Source organism: Nerophis ophidion, linkage group LG17 (assembly GCF_033978795.1).
Source record: "Nerophis ophidion isolate RoL-2023_Sa linkage group LG17, RoL_Noph_v1.0, whole genome shotgun sequence".
Taxonomy (NCBI): domain Eukaryota; kingdom Metazoa; phylum Chordata; class Actinopteri; order Syngnathiformes; family Syngnathidae; genus Nerophis; species Nerophis ophidion.
In genome coordinates, this window is record NC_084627.1 from 18,141,614 (window position 1) to 18,164,156 (window position 22,543).

The 22,543-nt window shown below is 37.0% G+C and overlaps 1 protein-coding gene across 2 annotated transcripts; it reads left to right on the plus strand.

Annotated features, from left to right (window-relative positions):
- Positions 1-1,481: 1,481 nt before the first annotated feature.
- lhx3 (LIM homeobox 3) lies at positions 1,482-22,543 on the plus strand. 2 transcript variants are annotated; one of them, XM_061876421.1, is made up of 6 exons: positions 1,482-1,664; positions 10,658-10,829; positions 12,266-12,504; positions 16,761-16,912; positions 21,299-21,470; positions 21,550-22,543. In XM_061876421.1, exons 1-6 carry the CDS (start codon positions 1,598-1,600, stop codon positions 21,969-21,971), a joined length of 1,224 nt encoding a protein of 407 aa, XP_061732405.1. In that variant the 5' UTR covers positions 1,482-1,597; the 3' UTR covers positions 21,972-22,543. The 2 variants fall into 2 exon arrangements, with proteins under 2 accessions (XP_061732405.1, XP_061732406.1); XM_061876422.1 differs by having other exon boundaries at positions 12,302-12,504.

A 22,543-nucleotide genomic window follows, 5' to 3' on the forward strand; every position in this document is an offset into this window, starting at 1 on the left:
ATTATATTTAAAAGCCTACTGAAATGAGATTTTCTTATTGAAACGGGAATAGCAGGTCCATTCTATGTGTCATACTTGATCATTTCGCGATTTTACTATATTTTTGCTGAAAGGATTTAGTAGAGAACCTCGACGATAAAGTTGGCAACTTTTGGTCGCTAATAGAAAAGCCCTGCCTTTACCGGAAGTATGTGCGCGTGACGTCACAAGTTGCAGGGCTCCACACATATTCACATTGTTTATAATGGGAGCCACCAAGCAGTAAGAGCAATTCGGACCGAGAAAGCGACAATGTCCCCATTAATTTGAGCGAGAATGAAAGATTCGTGAATTATGACGTTTAGAGTGAAGTACCAGATAGAAAAAAAAGAAAAGGCGACGGCAGGCGGTGTTTCAGATGTAATTAGACACATTTACTAGGATAATTCTGGAAGATCCCTTATCTGCTTATTGTTTTAATAGTGTTTTAGTGAGATTCTAAAGACATACCTGAAAGTCGGATGGCTGCGGTGAACGCCAGTGTCTCTCAGAGAACCCAATGGAGGAGCCAAGATCACAGCTGCCTTTTTGAGCTGCAGGAGGAAGTCCCATAATCCACTGATTTCTCCGGTAAGACTTAATATCACAATTTTCCCATCCAAAAACATGCTGGTTGACATAGAGAAACATGTTCGCTTGACCGCTCTGTGTTAAAGCTTCACAACAAACAAAGAAACACCGGCTGTGTCTCGGTGCTAAAGACAGCTGCAATCCACCGCTTTCCACCAACAGCATTCTTCTTTATAGTCTCCATTATTAAATGAACAAATTACAAAAGATTCAGCAACACAGATGTCCAAAGTACTGTGTAATTATGCGGTTAAAGCAGACAACTTTTAGCCGCGAGTCGTGCAGCGCTAATATTTCCTTACAGTCCGTGACGTCACGCGCATGACTAATCATTCCGCGACCTTTTCAACAATTATCTCCGCCGGAAATTTAAAATTGCAATTTAGTAAACTAAACCGGCCGTATTGGCATGTGTTGCAATGTTAATATTTCATCATTGATATATAAACTATCAGACTGCGTGGTCGGTAGTAGTGGGTTTCAGTAGGCCTTTAAGGACAAACTTGAAATAAGAAACGTATGTTTAATGTACCATAAGATTTTTTGTTAAAATGAAGCCAATGATGGACATTTTTGTGGTCCCCTTTATTTAGAAAAATACTGAAAAGTATCAGTACCGGTACCAAAATATTGGTACTGGGACAACACTAGTGCGTGGGATTTAAAATTAGTTAGCAGCAAATTAATGCAAGTCCAACGCTGAGATCCGTGTCCACGCCCATTCAGCACCGTGGACAGAGTCTCCTGCCAAACAGCCACCCTGGCGGAGGTCTCCCACTCAGATCAGCTGACGCCACCGCACGTCCCCGCCCCTCTGGCGAGACTTCCCAGTCTCATCTTGGCCACGCAGAACCAACAGATCCAGTTATAGTCGTGTCCCTCTTTTGGGTGACCCACCAGCAGAGTCGAGTGCATCCTTTTTTTGGTGGGGGGCGCTTTTTTTTTTTTCCCTGCAGGGAGGATACACCTATCGTCCTGCGGTGCAGACATGTTGCTCGAACACCCGAGTTCGAGTTGTCAGAACGCCAATTTCTCTCGCTACAGTGCAGGCCAAGGTAAGACCCGTACGCCGAATTATTTATTTGAGCTTGTTTTAATCGGCCTTTGCAGAAATAATAATGCACTTTTAAATGGCACTGCTAGAAAGTATTTCATTTTAAAATGATGATATTGTTAGTGTAGAACTACACTATATGTGACGACGAAGGATCTGTCTTAATACTTTAAATTGATATTAGTATTTCGTGTGTCAGTGAGCAATATTAAGGAAACTGACCACAACACGTATTTAAAGGAACGCAACACAAGTTAATGTGGAAATCACTTTTTTTCCGTCGGGTTCCAGATTTTTTTTGCAACTTTTATGAATGTAAATTGGCAATATTTTCTCATTTAAATTGCATAGTTTGAAAATAAGTCAAAAGGATGGATTCAATTAAAAAAAAGCACAATTGCGGCCTCAGAGACTTAAAAAAGACATATAAGCACATACATTTCTAATTTAGATGTGTTTTGCGTCCTACATTTTGCAATTTAAACACGCATGCTTGCATTTGCATTGCTTAGCAACACATTTTAACAACAAACAACGGGCGTGTTTTCCTGCTGCATGCGTGCGGAGGACGTTATGAATGCGTAATGAGCTCCCATTGTTGAGCGCCCGGTCAAGAACAGATGTTGTGCGCGTTCGGTCATTTCACACCGCCGTCATTACGGGGTTCGAATAACGGATATGATGACACCCCCACAAAAAAAAAAAAAAAACTAAAACTAAACGCATTAAAAACCTCTCTTGGCTCACCTGTTGATTGGTCAAATGTTATAAAATTAGAGGCTCTACAGGTGTCACCACAGGATCAGAAGTGCGCAAAATACTCCTCAGTACTAGTACTTGAACGCACCACTCAACATTTTCAGTGGGTTGAGCTTATTTTAACTGATGCCTCTATAGATTTAAAATAAACTTGAATAAAATAAACATATTTTAAATGTGTCAGGTATAGTTATTTTTTTAAACAAAGTTCAATTCCAAAATGCACAAATTGAGTGACGAACGCCCACAAGAATGAGAGCAATCCACAACGACGTGGGGGAGAAAAAAACGACAACAAAGCTGCAAAGTAGGAAAATATACACAAGCGTATAAACATTTCCTCTCCTTCAATGCACTTCCCAAACGTGCACAAATGGCGCAATTGATTTTAGATTAATCAGCGTACACTCTTCATGATTTCCCTAGGCACCATTTTGCACCAAAGATCAGCGTCAATAAAATTCATTGGGGTGCTGGCCCGATCAAACATTGTTATTGAACAACATCTCTTCCCTAAATAAACACTCGTCTTAGGGTGGAGGACAGGACACTTTTAAAACCTAATTGTTCCCCAGTGATAACTCCCTAAAAATATATATTAAATTGACAAAAGTATTGATATGTGTGTATTTGTCAGCTAAATTTGTTGATATACACTTATTTTTAAGCAGGTACCCGGATGTTAGTGTGGTCTTGATTTTTATTGCACTGTTGTCTTTACAACACAAATATTACCTGCTATCTGGTGAAGAAAATAAAACTAACATTTGCATGCATATAAATAAATCTGCAGCATCATTTTGATGCTTTTTTTTTTATTCCTCTCATTTTAAAGGGCACATAAAATGCTAATCGACTATTGTTCTTATTTCTAATTGATTCGTATTTATTTATATATGTAAAATAGAACGATTACACTTTTGCGAAAAATGATTTGCTACAAAATGATAACATTTGCATTTTTTTTTAAAGAAAGAAGCCGGTTAAACGAATAATACATTGCCAGTGTATGCCATGAATACCATTAATTTACACCACAATTTACCATGATTTAATTAACGTGGACCCCGACTTAAACAAATTGAAAAACGTATTCGGGTGTTACCATTTAGTGGTCAATTGTAGGGAATATGTACTGTACTGTGCAATCTACTAATAAAAGTCTCAATCAATACATTGTAAAATAAAGAAATAACACCCCCCAAAAAACTACGATCGTTTTCCAACTCTATTTCAATTATTTATACTCACTATATTATAACAGGTCTACACAGACAATACATTGGGTACACCTACACCAGGGGTGTCCAAACTTTTTCCACTGAGGGCCGCACACTGAAAAATCAAAGCAAGCGGGGCCATTTTCATATTTTTTATTTTTTAAAACCAATACAATATATGTATAAAAATATACATTTAGGCCTCCACTCAGTTATGATCCCAGGGACCCCAAAGGGTTTTGGTCCAAAAAATTATTAAAAATGTGTCATTATTCAGTATTATTATTTTCATTATTATTCAAGTTTTAAATCTCTAGATCAACATTAGGGGGAAAAAGGGGAAAAACAAAAAATATGCAATATTTTCACCCAATAACTTTTTTAGGTGGAATATTTGAGATTATATAATAATTACAGCCTTAATTTTGGATTTTGATTAATTTTTATTTTTTGAGCAATGACACTTAAAAACAAATCACACTAAAATATTTGGGGATCTAAAAGTGTCCTACTCATTAAAGTGTTAAAAAATAAATTATACTTTTTTTTTTACTGTTTACTTTTACCACAATAATCTCGAGATCAACTTCAGTTTTAAGTTTTATTGTTGTTATGTTTTTTCTTTGTTTGTTTTAGGCTCTTCCTTAAAAAAAAAACTCATTTTTTTATATGGCAAAATACAAAATATGCAAGTTTCCCCCAAAAATATCTCAAAATTGAATATTTAATGTGACGTACTTGAAGCCCTGAATAGCTCAATCATTGATTCTTTTTCTTTTTTTTTTTATAAAGAAACAGCCTATAAGGCAGCTTTGTGGTATTAAAACATTGCAACATGTTCTTGTTACATTTCAACTGTTTGCTCTTTTATATCACTTTTTATGTTTTAATTTTTTTCAATTGTATTTTTAAAATGTGTCGTGGGGCCGTTAAAAAATGACCCGCGGGCCGCACTTTGGACACCTCCGGATTGTTCTAGGCCCCAAAACAGGGGTCACCAACCTTTTTGAAATAGCCAATTTGCTAATTTTACATTTAACTCTATGTTATTATAAATAATTAATGATATCTATCTTTGTGGAAACACTGATCATCTTAATGATTTCTCACAATAAATATATATTTTTGATGACATGTTTTAAATAGGTTAAAATCCATTCTGCACTTTGTTGGAATATATAACAAATTGGACCAAGCTATATTTCTAACAAAGACAAATCATTATTTCTTATAGATTTTCCAGAACAAAAATGTTAAAAGAAATTCAAAAGTCTTTGAAATAAGATTTAAATTTGATTCTACACATTTTCTAGATTTGCCAGAATTTTTTTTTTTTTTAAATTCTAATCATAGGTTTGAAGAAATAATTTCACAAATATTCTTGGTCAAAAAACAGAAGCTAAAATGAAGAATTAAAATAACATGTATTTATTATTCTTTACAATAAAAAAAATAAAATTTACTTGAACATTGATTTTAATTGTCAGGAAAGAAGAGGAAGGAATTTAAAAAGTAAAAAAAGTATATGTGTTTAAAAATCCTAAAATACTTGTTGAGGTTGTATTTTTTTCTCTAAAATTGTCTTTCTGACAGTTAGAAGAAGCAAAGTAAAAACATAAATGAATTGATTTAAACAAGTGAAGACCAAGTCTTTAAAATATTTTCTTGGATTTTCAAATTCTATTTGAGTTTTGTCTCTCTTAGAATTAAAAATGTCGAGCAAAGCGAGACCAGCTTGCTAGTAAATAAATACAATTTAAAAAATAGAGGCAGCTCACTGGTAAGTGCTGCTATTTGAGCTATTTTTAGAACAGGCCAGCGGGCTACTCATCTGGTCCTTACGGGCTACCTGGTGCCCGCGGGCACCGCGTTGGTGACCCTTGCCCTAAAACAATTCGGATGGTTCTTTTCCTCTTTGATCCGGAGGACACAACTTCCACAGTTTGAATTGTGTAAGTCCTACACAATTTAAATGGCAGCCACTGAAAAAAAGCTGCATTCGCAATAATGCACAAATAGGATGAGCAAAAATGTTAGAAAAGGTGTGAGTATGCAAACGTCAACCACAATAACACACATTTTGTTAAAGTAATAATAATAATTTTGTTAAATTAATAATAAATAAAAAAAACAGCATCCATTGATTCCATTCGTTCCGGGGGTTGACGTGTGTGTGTGTGCGCGCAATAATGCAGGTGTACCTAATGATGTGGCCTGTGAGCTTACCTTAGAGCAGATGCGTGTTGTTGTGTACCGTCTGTTTGATGTTTTTCTACATCCCACGTAGTCACCAAGGGAACAAACACCCTAGAATAATCGTGGAAAATTTCCACGGGCCCACGACGACGTTAAAACTCGCATGAAAGTGTGTGTTGGGCTGCGGGCCTAAAACGAGAAGACCGCCAAAAAAAAAATGCGGAAATACTTCTCGTATATTTTTGACCACACGGATTGCCTGCTTAAAATACAATAGTACGAAATAATCAAGAAATTTGACAAAATAAATGCTAAAAATGTGTGAACACACATATACGCCAATTTTTATTTCAATTAAAAGCGTACGAACTGTGAGTCAAAATTAATGTTGTTTTTTTTTAAGTAGATCACTGTACTTCCGGTACGTCTTTTTTTTTTAATGTTTACTTATACATTTCAACAATAACAAACAAATGAGAAACAATAAACAAAATAGTTCAACAACAATATAAAAATTACAAAACATTATAAAAACAGTACAAGACAGCGCCAGGGGTTTGTAAATTCAATGTAACAAAAAAGAATACAATATATATATATATATATATGCATACATATATATATATATACACACATATATATACACACATATATATATATATATATATATATATATATATATATATATATGTCATTGTTGTATGCTAGTGATTTAGTGATTTAGGGCTATATAAGTAAACATTGATTGATTGATATATATATATATATAAACCAGGTGCAAAGCCATAGGCTCATTCAGATTCATTAAATAACTTAAATTTGGACCACAGCATCATCGTTTTCCCAGCTTTTTTGTTGTTAGAGGTAGAGAGCGTTTTAAAGTAAAGGTCAAAATCTTTTCTAAAGGCCCGGTATTGAAAAACTTACATTTATGAATACAAAACTTAGCCAATAGAATAATGAGGTTGCAAAGGTAGAATTCCTTTTCAAGTATTCCTGGTACATCTTGCTCGTTGTCCCATTTTTTATTTACGTTTTAATTTTTATCACACATCTTGTTTTTGTTCATATTTTTTAACAAGTCGAAACACTTTCTTCACGAAACACTACATTAAAAAGTTTTCACATTCATGCTTTCATTTAGCTTTAGAAAAATTGATCTTGTTTAAATGTTATTTTTGGGCTTCACGGTGGAAGAGGGGTTGGTGCGTCTGCCTCACAAAACGAAGGTCCTGAGTAGTCAGGGTTCAATCCCGGGCTCGGGATCTTTCTGTGTGGAGTTTGCATGTCCTCCTCGTGAACTATTGGGTTCCCTCCGGGTACTCCGGCTTCCTCCCACTTCCAAAGACATGCACCTGGGGATAGGTTGATTGGCAACACTAAATTGGCCCTAGTGTGTGAATGTGAGTGTGAATGTTCTCTGTCTATCTGTGTTGGCCCTGCGATGAGGGGGCGACTTGTCCAGGATGTACCCCGCCTTCCGCCCGATTGTTGCTGAGATAGGCACCAGCGCCCCCCGCGACTCCAAAGGGAATAAGCGGTAAAAAATGGATGGGATGGATGGACTGTTATTTTCCACTAGTATCACACACCATGCCTGCTTGACCCATCCATCCATTTTCTACCGTTATTCCCTTTTGGGGTCGCAGGGGGCGCTAGCGCCTATCTAAGCTACAATCGGGCGCAAGGCGGTGTACACCCTGGACAAGTCGCCACATCATCGCATCGCAGGGCAAACACAGATAGACAGACCACATTCACACTCACATTCACACACTGGCAACACTAAATTGGCCTGCTTGAGCATAAGGAATTATTTAAAAAGAGGCTGGACTTGCTTAAATATTCATTTTCGAGCTATAGAAGGCGAGAAAATTATATCAGAGGTTCTTATTGCTTGAATGGCTGAATGAGCACCTGGTGTTTGTCAGCGAGTGTGCACTCCAAACTAAAGAATCGCTTCATGCATGTTGTATGACTTTGAGCGCCACTTCACAATGGCCATGAGATTCATTGCAGCTTTTCTTTGAATTAGTAATAACCTGCCTGGATACCGTCTGCTTTTTTAAATTTATTTTTATTGCAAGTTAATGCGTGGCTCTTTAATTATTTTGTGCCTATTTATTTTTTATTTTTTTTATGTTATTATGCTGTGTTACAAGAAATCACCCAAGAATATGAGTATTATTGTTCAATTGTTTAATCAGCATTTGAGGTGATTTTTAATACCATATTTGCTGTGAGCACATACTAATAAAACATAATAGTATTATTAATAGTACTATTAATAAATGGCATCTCGTAAATTTATTCTTCTGTAGTCCTAATTAGCAACTGACAAAGCTGTACGCCATTTAAAATATTTTTACATACTATATATATATATATATATATATATATATATATATATATATATATATATATATATATATGTATATATATATATATACACACTATACACACTATACACACACACACATATATATATACTCTATACACACACACACACACACATATATATACATTTATATATATACACATATTTACACATATATATACATATATATATACACATATTTATACATATATATTTATATACATATATACATATATATACATATATATATATATATGTATATATATATATATGTATATATATATATCCATCCATCCATCCATTTTCTACCGCTTATTCCCTTTCGGGGTCGCGGGGGGCGCTGGCGCCTATCTCAGCTACAATCGGGCGGAAGGCGGGGTACACCCTGGACAAGGCGCCATCTTATCGCAGGGCCAACACAGATAGACAGACAACATACAACAATGACATATATATATATATATATATATATATATATATGTCATTGTTGTACGGTATACCGGTATTAGTATAGTCCCGCGATACTAATGAATCATTTTCGATACGATACCGTCTCTGAAACATACCGGTCCGCCACTCCCCTGCGCCCAAGTCAAAGTCACATCCGGTCAATGCTGATTTACGAGCAGACGAGCATGTTCGGCAGCGCACAATCCCAGAGTACTCACAAGTAGACACAGTGTGTAGACAGAAAAAGGAGAAAGGACTCATTTTGGCTTAAAAACTAAAGATAAAGGTGAATTTATAACACTGAAACGCCCTCAAGAAGAGGTGCTTTAAGACATGGCTAGCTAGCGTCTAACGTACACTACTGCACTAATCCTCGTCTCCAAATAAAGTAGGTTTCTTACAAGTATCATCCCTGCAGGATGAGGAATAGCTAAACATGTTTCACTACACACCGTAGCTCACCAGCATCAAAATGGAAACAAACGGCATTGATGGATCTACAACTGTCATCCTTTGTACTGATATCTAGTCAATACTACTATGATTACGTCAACATTTTTAGGCAGCACAACATCTTTTTGTTTTTTAAAAATATATATTATGTTTATAAACTCAGGAAATATGTCCCTGGACACATGAGGACTTTGAATATGACCAATGTATGATCCTGTAACTACTTATTTGTTGTATCATCCAAAACTAATGTAAAGTTTTTAACAGAAGAATGAGTGAATTACATTTTAACAGAAATGTAGACAGAAAATGTGAAAATCGAAAGTAAGCAGATATCAACAGTAAATGAACACGTAGATTAATCATTAATTTCCTACCACTTGTCCTTAATAATGTTGAGAAAATAATAGAATGATAAATGACACAATATATTACTGCATATGTCAGCAGACTTATTAGGAGCTCTTTGTTTGTTTACTTAGCACTAAAAGACAAGTTGCATAGTATGTCCACTATTTAATTTAAGGACAAACTTGCAATACAAAAAATATGTTTAATGTACCCTAAGATTTTTTGTTAAAATAGAGCCAATAATGCAATTCGTTTGTGGTCCCCTTTATTTAGAAAAATATGGAAAATTACCGAAAAGAATCAAAATAATTTTAGTACCAGTACCCAAATATTGGTGTATATATATATATATTGCAATACTTCTACATATATACACATACATGTATACATTCATATAAATATACAGATATACATATGCATATACATACATACACACATCATACACATATGTATATATACACACATATATATATATAAGTATATAAATATATATACATATATATATATATATATATATGTACATATACATATATATATATATATATTATATCTATATACACATATATACATATATCAATACTACAACTATAATCAATCAAAAAAGGTGCAGAAGCAATACAAAATATTAAACTAAAATAAAGTTGCATTATTATATTAGATTTTTTTTGTACATTTAACTTTAGTTTAAAAAAAACAAACTACTACTAATACTACAAAAACTTATCGGTGCAGTTAAATGCAACTTGATACTCTAATTTCCAATGATATTTGAAATATTTAAGAAAATAAAAAAATAGCAACATACTCAGTAGTTTGTTTCTATGAAAAATCTAAAACATCGTGATTTATAAATATATGTAAACATAGTACTTTTATCCTACTGCTATAATTAATCAAAAGGTACAGAAGCAACATAGAAATAATAAAATAAAATACAGTTGAAATGATTATCTTTGTTCTATTGTTTACATTTAACATTAGTAAAGATACTACTACTACAAATAATTATAATTGAATGCAAAAAGATCCTCTAATTTACAAATATATTCAAAAATTAAATAAATGAAATAGTAGCAGTTGTATTTTTCTATGACAAATGCTGAAATACATTCAAATGTAATTACCTGACAAGCTTGGACTGACTTATTACTTTCCTTGCATGTTGCATGTGTCCACGTACATGTGCAGAGATCCCGGTGTGTGCAGGCTGCAACCAGCACATTGTGGACCGCTTCATCCTCAAAGTGCTGGAGCGCCACTGGCACAGCAAGTGCCTCAAGTGCACCGACTGCCAGACTCAGTTGGCCGACAAGTGCTTCAGCAGGGGGGACAGCGTTTACTGCAAAGAGGACTTCTTTAAGTGAGTACATGTAGGAAAAACATGATAGTAATGCTCAGAATGGACTGACACTATAATATGTTGATTATTGTTATTGTGCTATAGTACTAGTACATTAAACAGCTGTCAGTATGATGATGCATTGCAGTTCTTTCCCACTGTAAAAGCCATTATGCAGCACCAGGGGCCTAATTAGCATTAAGAGCCTTTATAGGGACAATATGTAAATTGTCAGCATCATTAGGTCTATTATGAATTAATAAATGAAAAATAATGCAGTGATAGCAGAAAACATTCTCCGGCTTGCAAGTTTCTTTACAAAAATAATCATTTTGAGTTTTGAGAAACGGCGTCCTTTACAATGGACATTTTTTTAAAGGAGTTAAATTTCACTGGAAAAATGTGGTTTTCAACACAAAGTAATGATGTTTATAAAGCCTGTTGTCTTGATGATTTCAGAAGATTTTGCAGATTAATGTAGTACACAAGTGGCATTATTTTAGGTGCGATAGGAGTCCCAGATTTTATGTTGTTTTGTTGCGTATAACACAAGCTTCGTGGCTGAAAGTCAATGAAATCTTTAAAATAAGCTTATATTTTCTCATAACTTTAGTATTCCCATTGACATTCCATATTTTTAATGCCTATTGTAATGCCCGTTGTGGTTTTTGTCTTGCAAAATAGTGACCAAGAGTTCAAAGTATTTTTTTCACAATAAAATACTGTGATCCAAATGTACTGTAACATTACAACAAATGACTGTAAAAATTCCGATACCCCTTTCAGTGATGTACCCCCTGTGAACATTTTTTTAATCCAAGTACCCCCTAATCAGAGCAAAGCATTTTTGGTTGAAAAAATTGATAAAGAAGTAAAACACTGTACTATGTCATCAGTTTCTGATTTATTAAATTGTATAACAGTGCAAAATATTGCTCATTTGCAGTGGTCTTTTTTGAACTATTTGGAAAAAACATAAAAATAACTAAAAACTTGTTGAAAAATAAACAAGTGATTCAAATATAAATAAATATTTCTACACATAGAAGTAATCATCAACTTAAAAGTGCCCTCATTGGGGATTGTAATAGAGATCCATTTGGATTCATGAACTTAACTCTGAAATTTTTTTCACAAAAAAAGAAATCTTTAACATCAATATTTATGGAACATGTCAACACTGAATATTGCATTGTTGTTTTTTTCACAGTTTATGAACTTACGTTCATATTTAAGTATTATTCAACAAATATATTTTTAAGGATTTTTGAATTGTTGCTATTTTTTAAATATTTTAAAAAAAAATCTCACGTACCCCTTGGCATGCCTTCAAGTACCCCCAGGGGTACGCGTACCCCCATTTGAGAACCACTGACTTAGAGTGTCAACCTAAACAGAAAGATTTTTTGATGTGTGCAACAGGTGTCCCTAATATTGTGTCACTTCTACAAGTACAGAATACACATTCTGATGATCAACCTTGTGTGCCAAAGGAGGTTCGGAACCAAATGCGCGGCCTGTCAGCAGGGCATCCCGCCCACGCAGGTGGTGAGGAGGGCTCAAGACTTTGTTTACCACCTGCACTGCTTCGCCTGCATCGTGTGCAAGAGGCAGCTCGCCACGGGGGACGAGTACTACTTGATGGAGGACAGCCGACTGGTGTGCAAGGCCGACTATGAGACCGCCAAACAGAGAGGTTGGTTGGTTTCTGTCGTTGTTATCATTTGAATAAGTGCAAGATCTACCCGGTTCATGTGTAACACTTTAAAGGCTATAAAGTGGATATGGACTTGACTTGTAAAACAAAACGCTCATGGCCGACGGGGTGCACTTAAACGCACTCTTGCTCCGATTTGGGCACGTACACAATTCCAAAATAGATGTAATTACATGATGAGCCTATTAGATACTATATTTGACAGGGGTGTCCAAACTTTTTCCACTGAGGGCAGGGCCGCACACTGAAAAATGAAAGCATTTGGAGGCCATTTTGATATTCTTCACTTTCAAAAACAATAGCATTTTCTTTGACTACAAGGGCATAAAACATAAAAAAAAAAAAAACTTTATATTGGCAAATAGATCTGATGTTGATCTAGACCAGGGGTCCCCAAACTTTTTGACTCAGGGGTCGCATTGGGTTAAAAAAAACCTGGCCGGGGGTCGGGCTGTGTATCTTTTGCTTAGGCTATGTATATATATATATATATATATATATATATATATGTATATATATATATATATATATATATATATATATATACAGAGAGAGAGAGAGAGAGAGAGAGAGAGATAGATAGATAGATAGATAGATAGATAATGTATATACATATATACATACATATATACATATATACACATACATACATCTTTACACATATATATACATACATACATACATACATATACATACATACATATATATATATACATATACATATATATGTATGTGTATATATGTATGTATATATACATATGTATGTATATATACATATATATATATATACATATATATATATATATATATATATATATATATATATATATATATATATATATATATATATATATCTTGATTGGATTATCCAGAGAATAGTGCTCGATACCGTGGTAGAGCGCAATATGTAGGTGTGGGAAAAATCACAAGACTACTTCATCTCTACAGAACTGTTTCATGAGGGGTTCCCTCAATCATCAGGAGATTTCTGATGATTGGGGGAACCCCTCAATGAATGTACATCTCATTATTTAATTCATTATCTAACAATGAATTTAATGTAAAAGTGCTTTTATTTATGCCATGAGTTCATTATTTATTTCATAATTTAATGATTTATTTAATTATTTCATGAACCTGTGTGTCAGGCTTTTATCTGTCAAACTTTAAGCTCTGTGTTTGATGATGGCTGAGTTTGAAAAACAAAATACATCCATTAAGCCCTGAAACAGGTCCATTAAATGATAAAAAAAAGATATACATTTTAGAAATAATTGATTAAGTCATGAAATATTTCATAAAATCATTAATTGGATGATTAAATATTTAATCCAATATTGAAATAATCCCACATTTGTGTGTTGAAAAATGCTTAATTTAGGCCAAAAATACTTTGAATATGCTTTAAAAAATGTACAACAGAGTAAAGCTGCAAACTTCGAAGTAAACATCTAAGGACCTGCAAGAGTGGAATAAAAAAAATATTTTTACAATCACTGTGTCATTGATTGACACTAATTGTAGTGCGTTATCGTAAAATCGACCCATAATAATATGATGACATTAATTCAGAATGTTAGAAACAACTCAAGTACAATTAACTGTTACCTCAATGTCAATCAAACACAATTATCCTCTCTACAACGCAGCTTTATTTAAAGGGAATTCTGCATCGGATCTCATTACTTTGTCCCTATCATTTTTTTAAGTTTGAAGATGCAGTCAATTTTTATCTTCCAAATGTTACTTTGGATTTTTCTGGCGACTATTCCTTCCCCATTTTTTGACACATTTCAACCGTTACATTGTCAAAACATTCCTCTTAATCAGGACTGGAAAAAATCCTGTTTTTCCAGGAATTCCTTAATACCATTTCCCAATTCAACATGTTAGCAATTGAACGTTTCTCGACCGATTTGAAAAAATTCCAACACCAACCCATTCAAGGTTTTTCAAAAAAATTCCCGCTTTTCCCGAAATTCCCAATTTTTTCTGAAAATGGGACATTCTTCAAAATTCGACAACTCCTACATTTTTCATTTGATTTAAGCCGCTTCAATTTCAGATTAGATAGTACTTTATTTATTCCGTCAGGAGAGTTCCTTAAGGAAAATTACAATTTTCAGCACAATCCAATCCAAGATCAAACAAACATTAGAGGGAGACAGAACAGGATCGCTGAGGGGTCTGCCGGCTTCCAGCGCCCCTTACAAAAAAGATGAGATACAGGTAAACAAGGGGGGGCGGGGGGTGTTAGCCTGGGTCCTGGAGAGGGGGTGCAGACTGAGGCCAAGGAAAAAAAACAACAACTCATAGCCATAGTACACATCCTTCTTACGTGTGTAAGAGGGAAACATCAAACATCAAAGAACAAAGAGGAAATTAAAGACATTAAAGCAGAAGATACAACCAGACACTTCTACATACAACTATGAATAAAAAGTAAAAGAAACATATCCACTATGGCGGTCTCTGCGGTGTTCCACGCCATCGTCCGCTGGGGTGGAGGGAGCATGGCCAGAGACAGGAGCAGACCCAACAAAGTAACCAAGACAGCCGACTCCACTCTCGGCCAGTGTCCAGTCCGCATGGATGGGCGATGATACGTCCAAAGAGACTGAGGTGTCCGACATTCGACAATCGACATCCGATATTCAGCCTATTCAGAAATTGTGTGCTCTCCTTCAACAATTCTAAAAAAAAATTCCCAGATTTCTTAGAATTCCCAGTTTTTAGGGACATTTTCCCCATTCAAAATGAATTGGCAATTTTTCAAACTTCCACCACTTCCACATTTTTCTACTTATTCAAACCATTCCAACATCAATATCACTCCACTCATCCTGGACATTCAAACTAACACTTTCCCAAGTCCCAAACCAAATTCCGGTTTTCCTGGAAATTCTAACTCTTCAGCATTTCAGTTCAACTTCAGCATTGGAGCATTCGCACACAATTCCCTTAGGAATTGCCTCATGTAGTTTGTGTATAAGATACAAAAGTAGGGAAGGAGTCTACAAACTGTTTCCAACAAGGGCCGCATACTGAAAAGTCAAAGCATCTGGCACCTATTTGAATATTTTGTCATTGTTTTTTTCCCCAAAAAAATTTTAAACAGTGTTTTGGTTTGATTTTATTTCGACAATATGCTGTGGGCCAACAAAACTAGAGCTCTCGGACACAAATGGTCCCCATGCCACACTTTGGACGCCCCTCCATCGGTTTGAATGAATGAATGAATGAATAAATGATTTTTTTCCGGCAGACATATAGCAACACTTCATCACTCTTTGTAATTTGACAGACATGCAACGGCACCCACCGAAAAGGGATACGGGATAAAAAATCACAACTGCTTATCCATGTCCCGCTCCTACTTTATAATCAACTTATGTGTTGGTTATATAGTCCAAGTTTCAACAGCATATTTGATGGATACATGACAATTTCAGAACAAATATAACATATGGTAATGGATGAGAATGACAAGTCAGTATACATACACCAATATGGATATAATAGCATTGTGCGACCATGAGATCAGCTCCACCTTGCCTGGGTATCTTTCCTCTTCTGAAGCCTTGTCTGGTGTGTTATGTCCCTTATTCCACGGTGAGTTATTTTGCACCTGTGTCCCACAATTGAGATAGTCCAAACAACTAGTCATGTTTATGATAGTTTCCCAACAACACATTTTTTAACCGCAAGGTTGAACACTCTTAGGCTAGAAGACATTGTAACACAGTTTTTCCTCCGCTATAGATAACGTTTGGGACTTGAATGTGGAATTTACCATGTTATGTTTGAATTTCCGGACACCCCTGAGTTCATGTGGACCATCTCTGAGTGAAAACAGACGGTATATTTGCAGGTAGAGCCTTTTGTGAGGCCATAAACATAACTTGAAGGCTCCTGTATTGGATTATATCATGTAGTTTAAGAAAATGAGTCATTATGAACAGATCATTGGTATGAGCTCTATATTGGGCATAATGTATAATTCTAATTGCCTTTTTCTGGAGCTTAAATAGCGGTTCAATAGTGTCCCTGTAGGTGTTCCCCCAAACTTCAGCGCAATACTGTAAATGTGGCAATAAAAGAGCTAAGTAAATCCTGCAAAACGTTGAAGACCCCTGCTTTGGAGTCCACTATTCGAAGAGACATTGTCTGATTTCTATTGTTTTTTTTGAACTCTTTGTCCTATTGTCCTACTCTTCTACCGTGTGCCTCCTCAGAAGCCGACTCGACGGCGAAAAGGCCGAGAACGACGATCACGGCCAAGCAGCTGGAGACCCTAAAGAACGCTTACAATAATTCTCCGAAGCCGGCCCGCCACGTCCGAGAGCAGCTCTCCTCCGAGACGGGCCTGGATATGCGGGTCGTGCAGGTAACGTTTATTATCGTCCATTAGGGAAACTGATCCATTAATGTCCTGACTTCATTATCCCGGGACAATGGCGGCTGAGCTGGCAACTGCGGTGGGGAGCGATTTACGGCAAGATGGAGCAAAATGAAGTCCGCATCAAAGTCAGCACGGTTTAAGTGTGCGATCGTTAACAATGCTAAGAGGGAAAGGGGGCCCCTCTCGCGTGTTGTTGCCCCCCCCCGGCCGTATATATTGTTTTATTTGCAAGGACAAACGCGGGGGACAGAAGCCACTAAAATGCTCCTCATTATTCAGCGAAAGGGAAGGAGGCGAAGAGGGTTCACTCTGGGGCGGAATATCATTAAGGGGGCATGTAAAACTGCTTTTTGTGCTTTTAAGTTGGCCTGTGAAATGAAGTAGCTGAGAAATGGAGATATTTCACACACACTTGTAAAACGCAGGGACACCGTTAACCGCACCTGACGTTTAGATTGCAATGTTTTTGCATATCCAAGTCCTAATTTCGTGAAAATGCAATGTTTTTAGGCATTTTTGTTTTTTTGTCAATTATAGCATCGGGTTGTGCATTTAGGAGTTTGTTATCAATGTTTTTATAAGTGTCCAAAAAACCACTAGATTTTGCATACTAAATAAGAGCAGGATCGTAGCACTAAATTATGGGCCCCTATAGACAAGATTCCTAAATGGCCCCCCATCCCACCTTAAACTTAACATCACAATCCCATACACACACTTGGTATGATTACATGCAATAAAAAAAAAACAGTTTATTACATGGATTTGGTTGAAACCATTAAAAAAAAACAAAAAAAACTGAATAAAGTTTTTGACTTTCCTAAATGTAGGATTAAAATATCTATAACAATGATCCTCAAACTGTGGTACGTGTGCCACGAGTGGTGCACTGGCTCCGTCTAGTGCAGACCTGGGCAAATTAAGACCCGGGGGCCACATGTGGCCCGTTAAGCTTTTTTAATATGGCCCGCCAGAATATTTTTTTTTTTTAGATTTTTAAGATCGAAACCGTAACTGCCATCATGAAGTGCAGTGATGTTTTCAAATTAATAATAAAAAAAAGGGAATAAGCGGTAGAAAATGGATGGATGGATGGATAATAATAATATATTTCATTTGGAATAGCGCTTTTCAGTGTACTCAAAGACGCTTTACAGTATAAAAAAATAAAATATAAAACAGTCCTAAGTAATAATATAAAATACAGGAAATATAAAAGCAGTACATACATAGTAGAGATGCGTGGATATGCAATTATATCATCCGCAACCGCATCACTAAAGTCGTCATCCACCCGCCACCCACCCGAACCAACATCTCATCAAACCCACACCCGCCCGCCACCCGCCCGTTGTTATATATCTAATATAGATTATGCAAGGTATTAGTGAGGTTAGAAAGTGTATCTCCCTCCAAATAGCACAGACACAATGGCTTTCTTGAACTGATTTATTTGAGGCCTTACTTTCCCTTCAAATTCACCGTGAAAACTATAATAAATAAAGCACGTTACAAACATAAAAATAATAACATGCACAGCATGTGGATCAAACATTTTACCAAGTAAAATACCAACAAATGACAAATATTTTGTTGGCCATACCTGGAAGTAGCTACCTTACATCCGTCGATCGACCAAACGAGACACTTCAAAATAAAAGTATGCCCACATACTGATTCAAAGAGTGCTGCTCCTTTTTCGTATGTGGGTAACAACATTTAACTATTTATAAACGGTTGCTTTCTATAGGCTAGTGAGGTAAAGTGAAGTACCTGACAAGTTTGGGCTACCTTGCTTCTGCAGCCTTCATTAGAGGTGTCACGTGATGTTAGCGTGACGTTGTCTGTGACGTGTTATATGGATTGTACCATCAAGAGTTGTCATGTACAACACTTTACCTTACTAGCCTGTATAAATCAACCATTTATAAATACACGTCAGTAGGATAAATGAACCTCTTCAACATTACATTTAACTATGTATAATGTAGCGGCTGGCTACGGGGTGTTAGCCAATGACTTTAGCTGGGGGGCGGGACTCCCGGGAGATATAGAGAAGTGACGTTATCGACAGGAAGTGAGAGTTCGAGTTGTCCCGGGAAAAGCGTTAGAGACATGAGAGCTGTTGTGTGGTTGTATTACATCTTGCGCAATAAAGTCAAGACAAACGAATAAGTTTTATGAGCCTACATTCCTGGGATTATTACAATATATATTTCCGAATTGGTTCAACCGCCACCCGCCCAAATCTATTTAAAATCTATTTTTTCGTCATGTCACCCGCCTGACCCGCGGTTTATCCGCGGACTCCGCGGTTGTGACCGCAAACCGCGCATCTCTGATACATAGTAACACTGGGCATTTACAAGACGGGACATTACAAGACACAAAACACTAATCACAAATGACCGTAAGTCTTGAACTGTACAAAATATTTCAATGTTTGGAGTCTGCGCTTTTGCATGATATCCTAGTTACTAGGGGTGTGGGAAAAAATCGATTCGAATTGGAATCGCGATTCTTGCGTTGTGCGATTCAGAATCGATTCTCATTTTTAAAAAAATCATTTTTTTTCATTTTTTTTTAATCAATCCAACAAAACAATACACAGCAATACCATAACAATGCAATCCAATTTCAAAACCAAACCTGACCCAACAACACTCAGAACTGCAATAAACAGAGCAATTGAGAGGAGACACAAACACGACACAGAACAAACCAAAAGCAGTGAAACAAAAATGAATATTATCAACACCAGTATCAATATTAGTTATAATTTCAGCATAGCAGTGATTAAAAATCCCTCATTGACTTTATCATTAGACATTTATAAAAAATAAAAAAAAAAGAACAATAACCCTGGCTTACACTTGCATCGCATCTCATAAGCTTGACAACACACTGTGTCCAATGTTTTCAAAAAGATAAAATAGGTCATATTTTTGGTTCGTTTAATAGTTAAAACAAATGTACATTATTGCAATCAGTTGATAAAACATGGTCCTTTACAATCATAAAAGCTTTTTACAAAAATCTACTACTCTGCTTGCATGTCACCAAACTGGGGTAGATACTGCTGAAATCCTATGTATTGAATGAATAGAGAATCCTTTTAAATCGGGAAAAAATCGTTTTTGAATCGAGAATCGTGTTGAATAAAAAAAAAAATCGATTTTGAATCGAATCGTGACCCCAATAATTGATATTGAATCGAATTGTGGGACACCCAAAGATTCGCAGCCCTACTAGTTACTATGGTAACATAAGTCACAGCAGCTCAGAAGAGGCACCAAGCAGTGTGGGTGGGGAGCGTTTCCACAGAGTGTTTCCAGAGTGTCCAGCCTGAAATGCGGGTGTCAGGGATCAGACGCAGAAGGACATTTTTACAAAAAGGTTCTTCAGCTTAGAGATACATCAGATATTATAGTTTTTTTGTTGTTGTTTTTTCGCGTTCATATTTCACTGTGTTTGGTGCATTTTTGTTGCGTTTCACTTGATTGTAAAATATGTCACTCGAGAGGTTCATATGTTGTCGATATTCAGTGTTTATTGTTCATAGTTAATATTGTAAATCCCACATTCTTTTTTTTCATGTACATTCCAGCAGCAGTGTACAGAGTTGAGATCAATTTAAATAAAAGTAAAAAAGTAAATAATGGGGGTTTAAATGGAAACAAAATAGAGAAATATTACAATAAGAATACAAAATAAAAAGCAACAATGTGAATAAAAATATAACAGTAAAATAAGAATTTAACAAGACAAAGTAGGCAGTAGTGACCATGTTGTGAAAACGTATTGCACTGTTATTGTTTTGCATCCCCTGTCATCCTAGTACCCCCCGTCCCCCCGCCCCAGAGAGGAGTTGTACAGTCTAATGGCGTGTGGGACAAAGGAGTTTTTGAGTCTATTAGTCCTGCACTTGGGATGCAGCAGTCTAGCACTGAACAGGCTCCTCTGGCTACTGATAACGCTATGCAGAGGGTGACTGGCATCATCCAGGATGCTCACTAGTTTGTCAACAGTCCTCTTCTCTGCCACCGTCACCAGTGAGTCCAGTTTCATTCCCATTGTAGAACCGGCCCGCCTGATCAGTTTTCTCAAGTCTGGAGCTGTCCTTCTTAGATGTACTGCCCCCCCCCCCCCAGCACACTACCATGTAGAACAGAACACTGGCAACCAGAGACTGGTAGTACAGTAGTCTTTGGTATGACTCGGCCAGGGTTTGAATTCACAACCTACCGATCAAAATTGTGCGTTATTGTAAGAGTCCCATCCCAAGTAGTGTCCAAAATGAACAACCCCTAAATTGGGGTTATATAAAACCATATAAATGTCCTGATACAAGCATTGTATTGTCCTTTAAAGGTTTGGTTCCAGAACAGGCGGGCTAAGGAAAAGAGGCTAAAAAAGGACGCCGGACGCCAGCGATGGGGGCAGTACTTCCGAAACATGAAGAGGTCGCGAGGAAGCTCCAAGTCGGACAAAGACAGCATCCAAGAGGAGGGCATGGACAGCGACGCCGAGGTGTCTTTCACAGGTGAATCCAATAGTTTGTCGAATTTATGTCCATTCGTCCACCCGAGAACCTAACAAGCGGCGTTTTTTTGTGAAAACAGACGAACCGCCCATGTCCGATCTAGGCCACACCAACGGCATCTACAGCAGCAACTCTCCCGCCATGGGGGGCCGCCCAGGGACCACCAACCACGCCTCGTTTCCCTTGGAGCACGCCGTCATGCCCTCCCAAGACCAGTTCCACGACATCCGCTCCAGCAGCCCCTACGGCCTCCCGCAGTCGCCGGGGTCCCTGCAGGCGCTGCCCCGACACCAGCCTCTCATCAACAGCTTGGTCTACCCCGACTCGGGTCTTTCCATCCTGACCCAAGGCGGCGGGGGCATCAACCCCGGCGTGAGGGTCTCCATGGGCGCCGCCAACGGCCCCAGCTCGGACCTCTCCACCGGAAGCAGCGGGGGATACCCGGACTTCCCGGCAAGTCCTGCATCCTGGTTGGACGAGGTGGACCACGGCCAGTTTTGATCCCTTGATAAGAAACAAGACTTTTATGATAGACTGTTTCCTTTCGAGCCTTCATTAAGGACTAGTGACTGGTGCGGTCTTTGGATGGAGAACTTCATCAAAAGCGCTAATTTCCACAGATAAACATTGCCGTTTCAAAGACAACGTGAAGACTGCTTCCTCCGATTCCTTGTTTGTGTTGTCGTCCACGATGTGTTCAGGTGCAGAAGTCTTTCAATGTCTGGTCGTTGCCAAATGTCAATATAAAAATATAAATATATAAACGGTTTGTCATTGTGGAGACTATTTTTATACCAGCCGCTCGCAGGACCGTGAAAGGAGGATCCAGCAAAGGAGGACTTTGTACATTCTATAGACGTAGAAGCCAGATGGTCCACTGACATCACTCTATGCATTTGTGTGTCTTGTTCTACTCCAAACAAAAACCCCCGAGGAGGTGCTTACCCCCGCGCCCCGGGGCTGTGATGTATATGTTTGTTTATGTGGAAAATAACTTATTTATTCCTTCTGGTGATTGCCTGCTTATTGTTATGATCATGACTCCAAATTAATGATGCAGGACTTTAATAAAT

Coding starts and splice junctions, on each gene's coding strand:
- lhx3 (XM_061876421.1), top strand. CDS start 1,598: ATGTTGCTCGAACACCCGAGTTCGAGTTGTCAGAACGCCAATTTCTCT. Junction 1,665..10,657: donor TCGCTACAGTGCAGGCCAAG/GTAAGACCCGTA, acceptor GTACATGTGCAG/AGATCCCGGTGTGTGCAGGC. Junction 10,830..12,265: donor TGCAAAGAGGACTTCTTTAA/GTGAGTACATGT, acceptor CTACAAGTACAG/AATACACATTCTGATGATCA.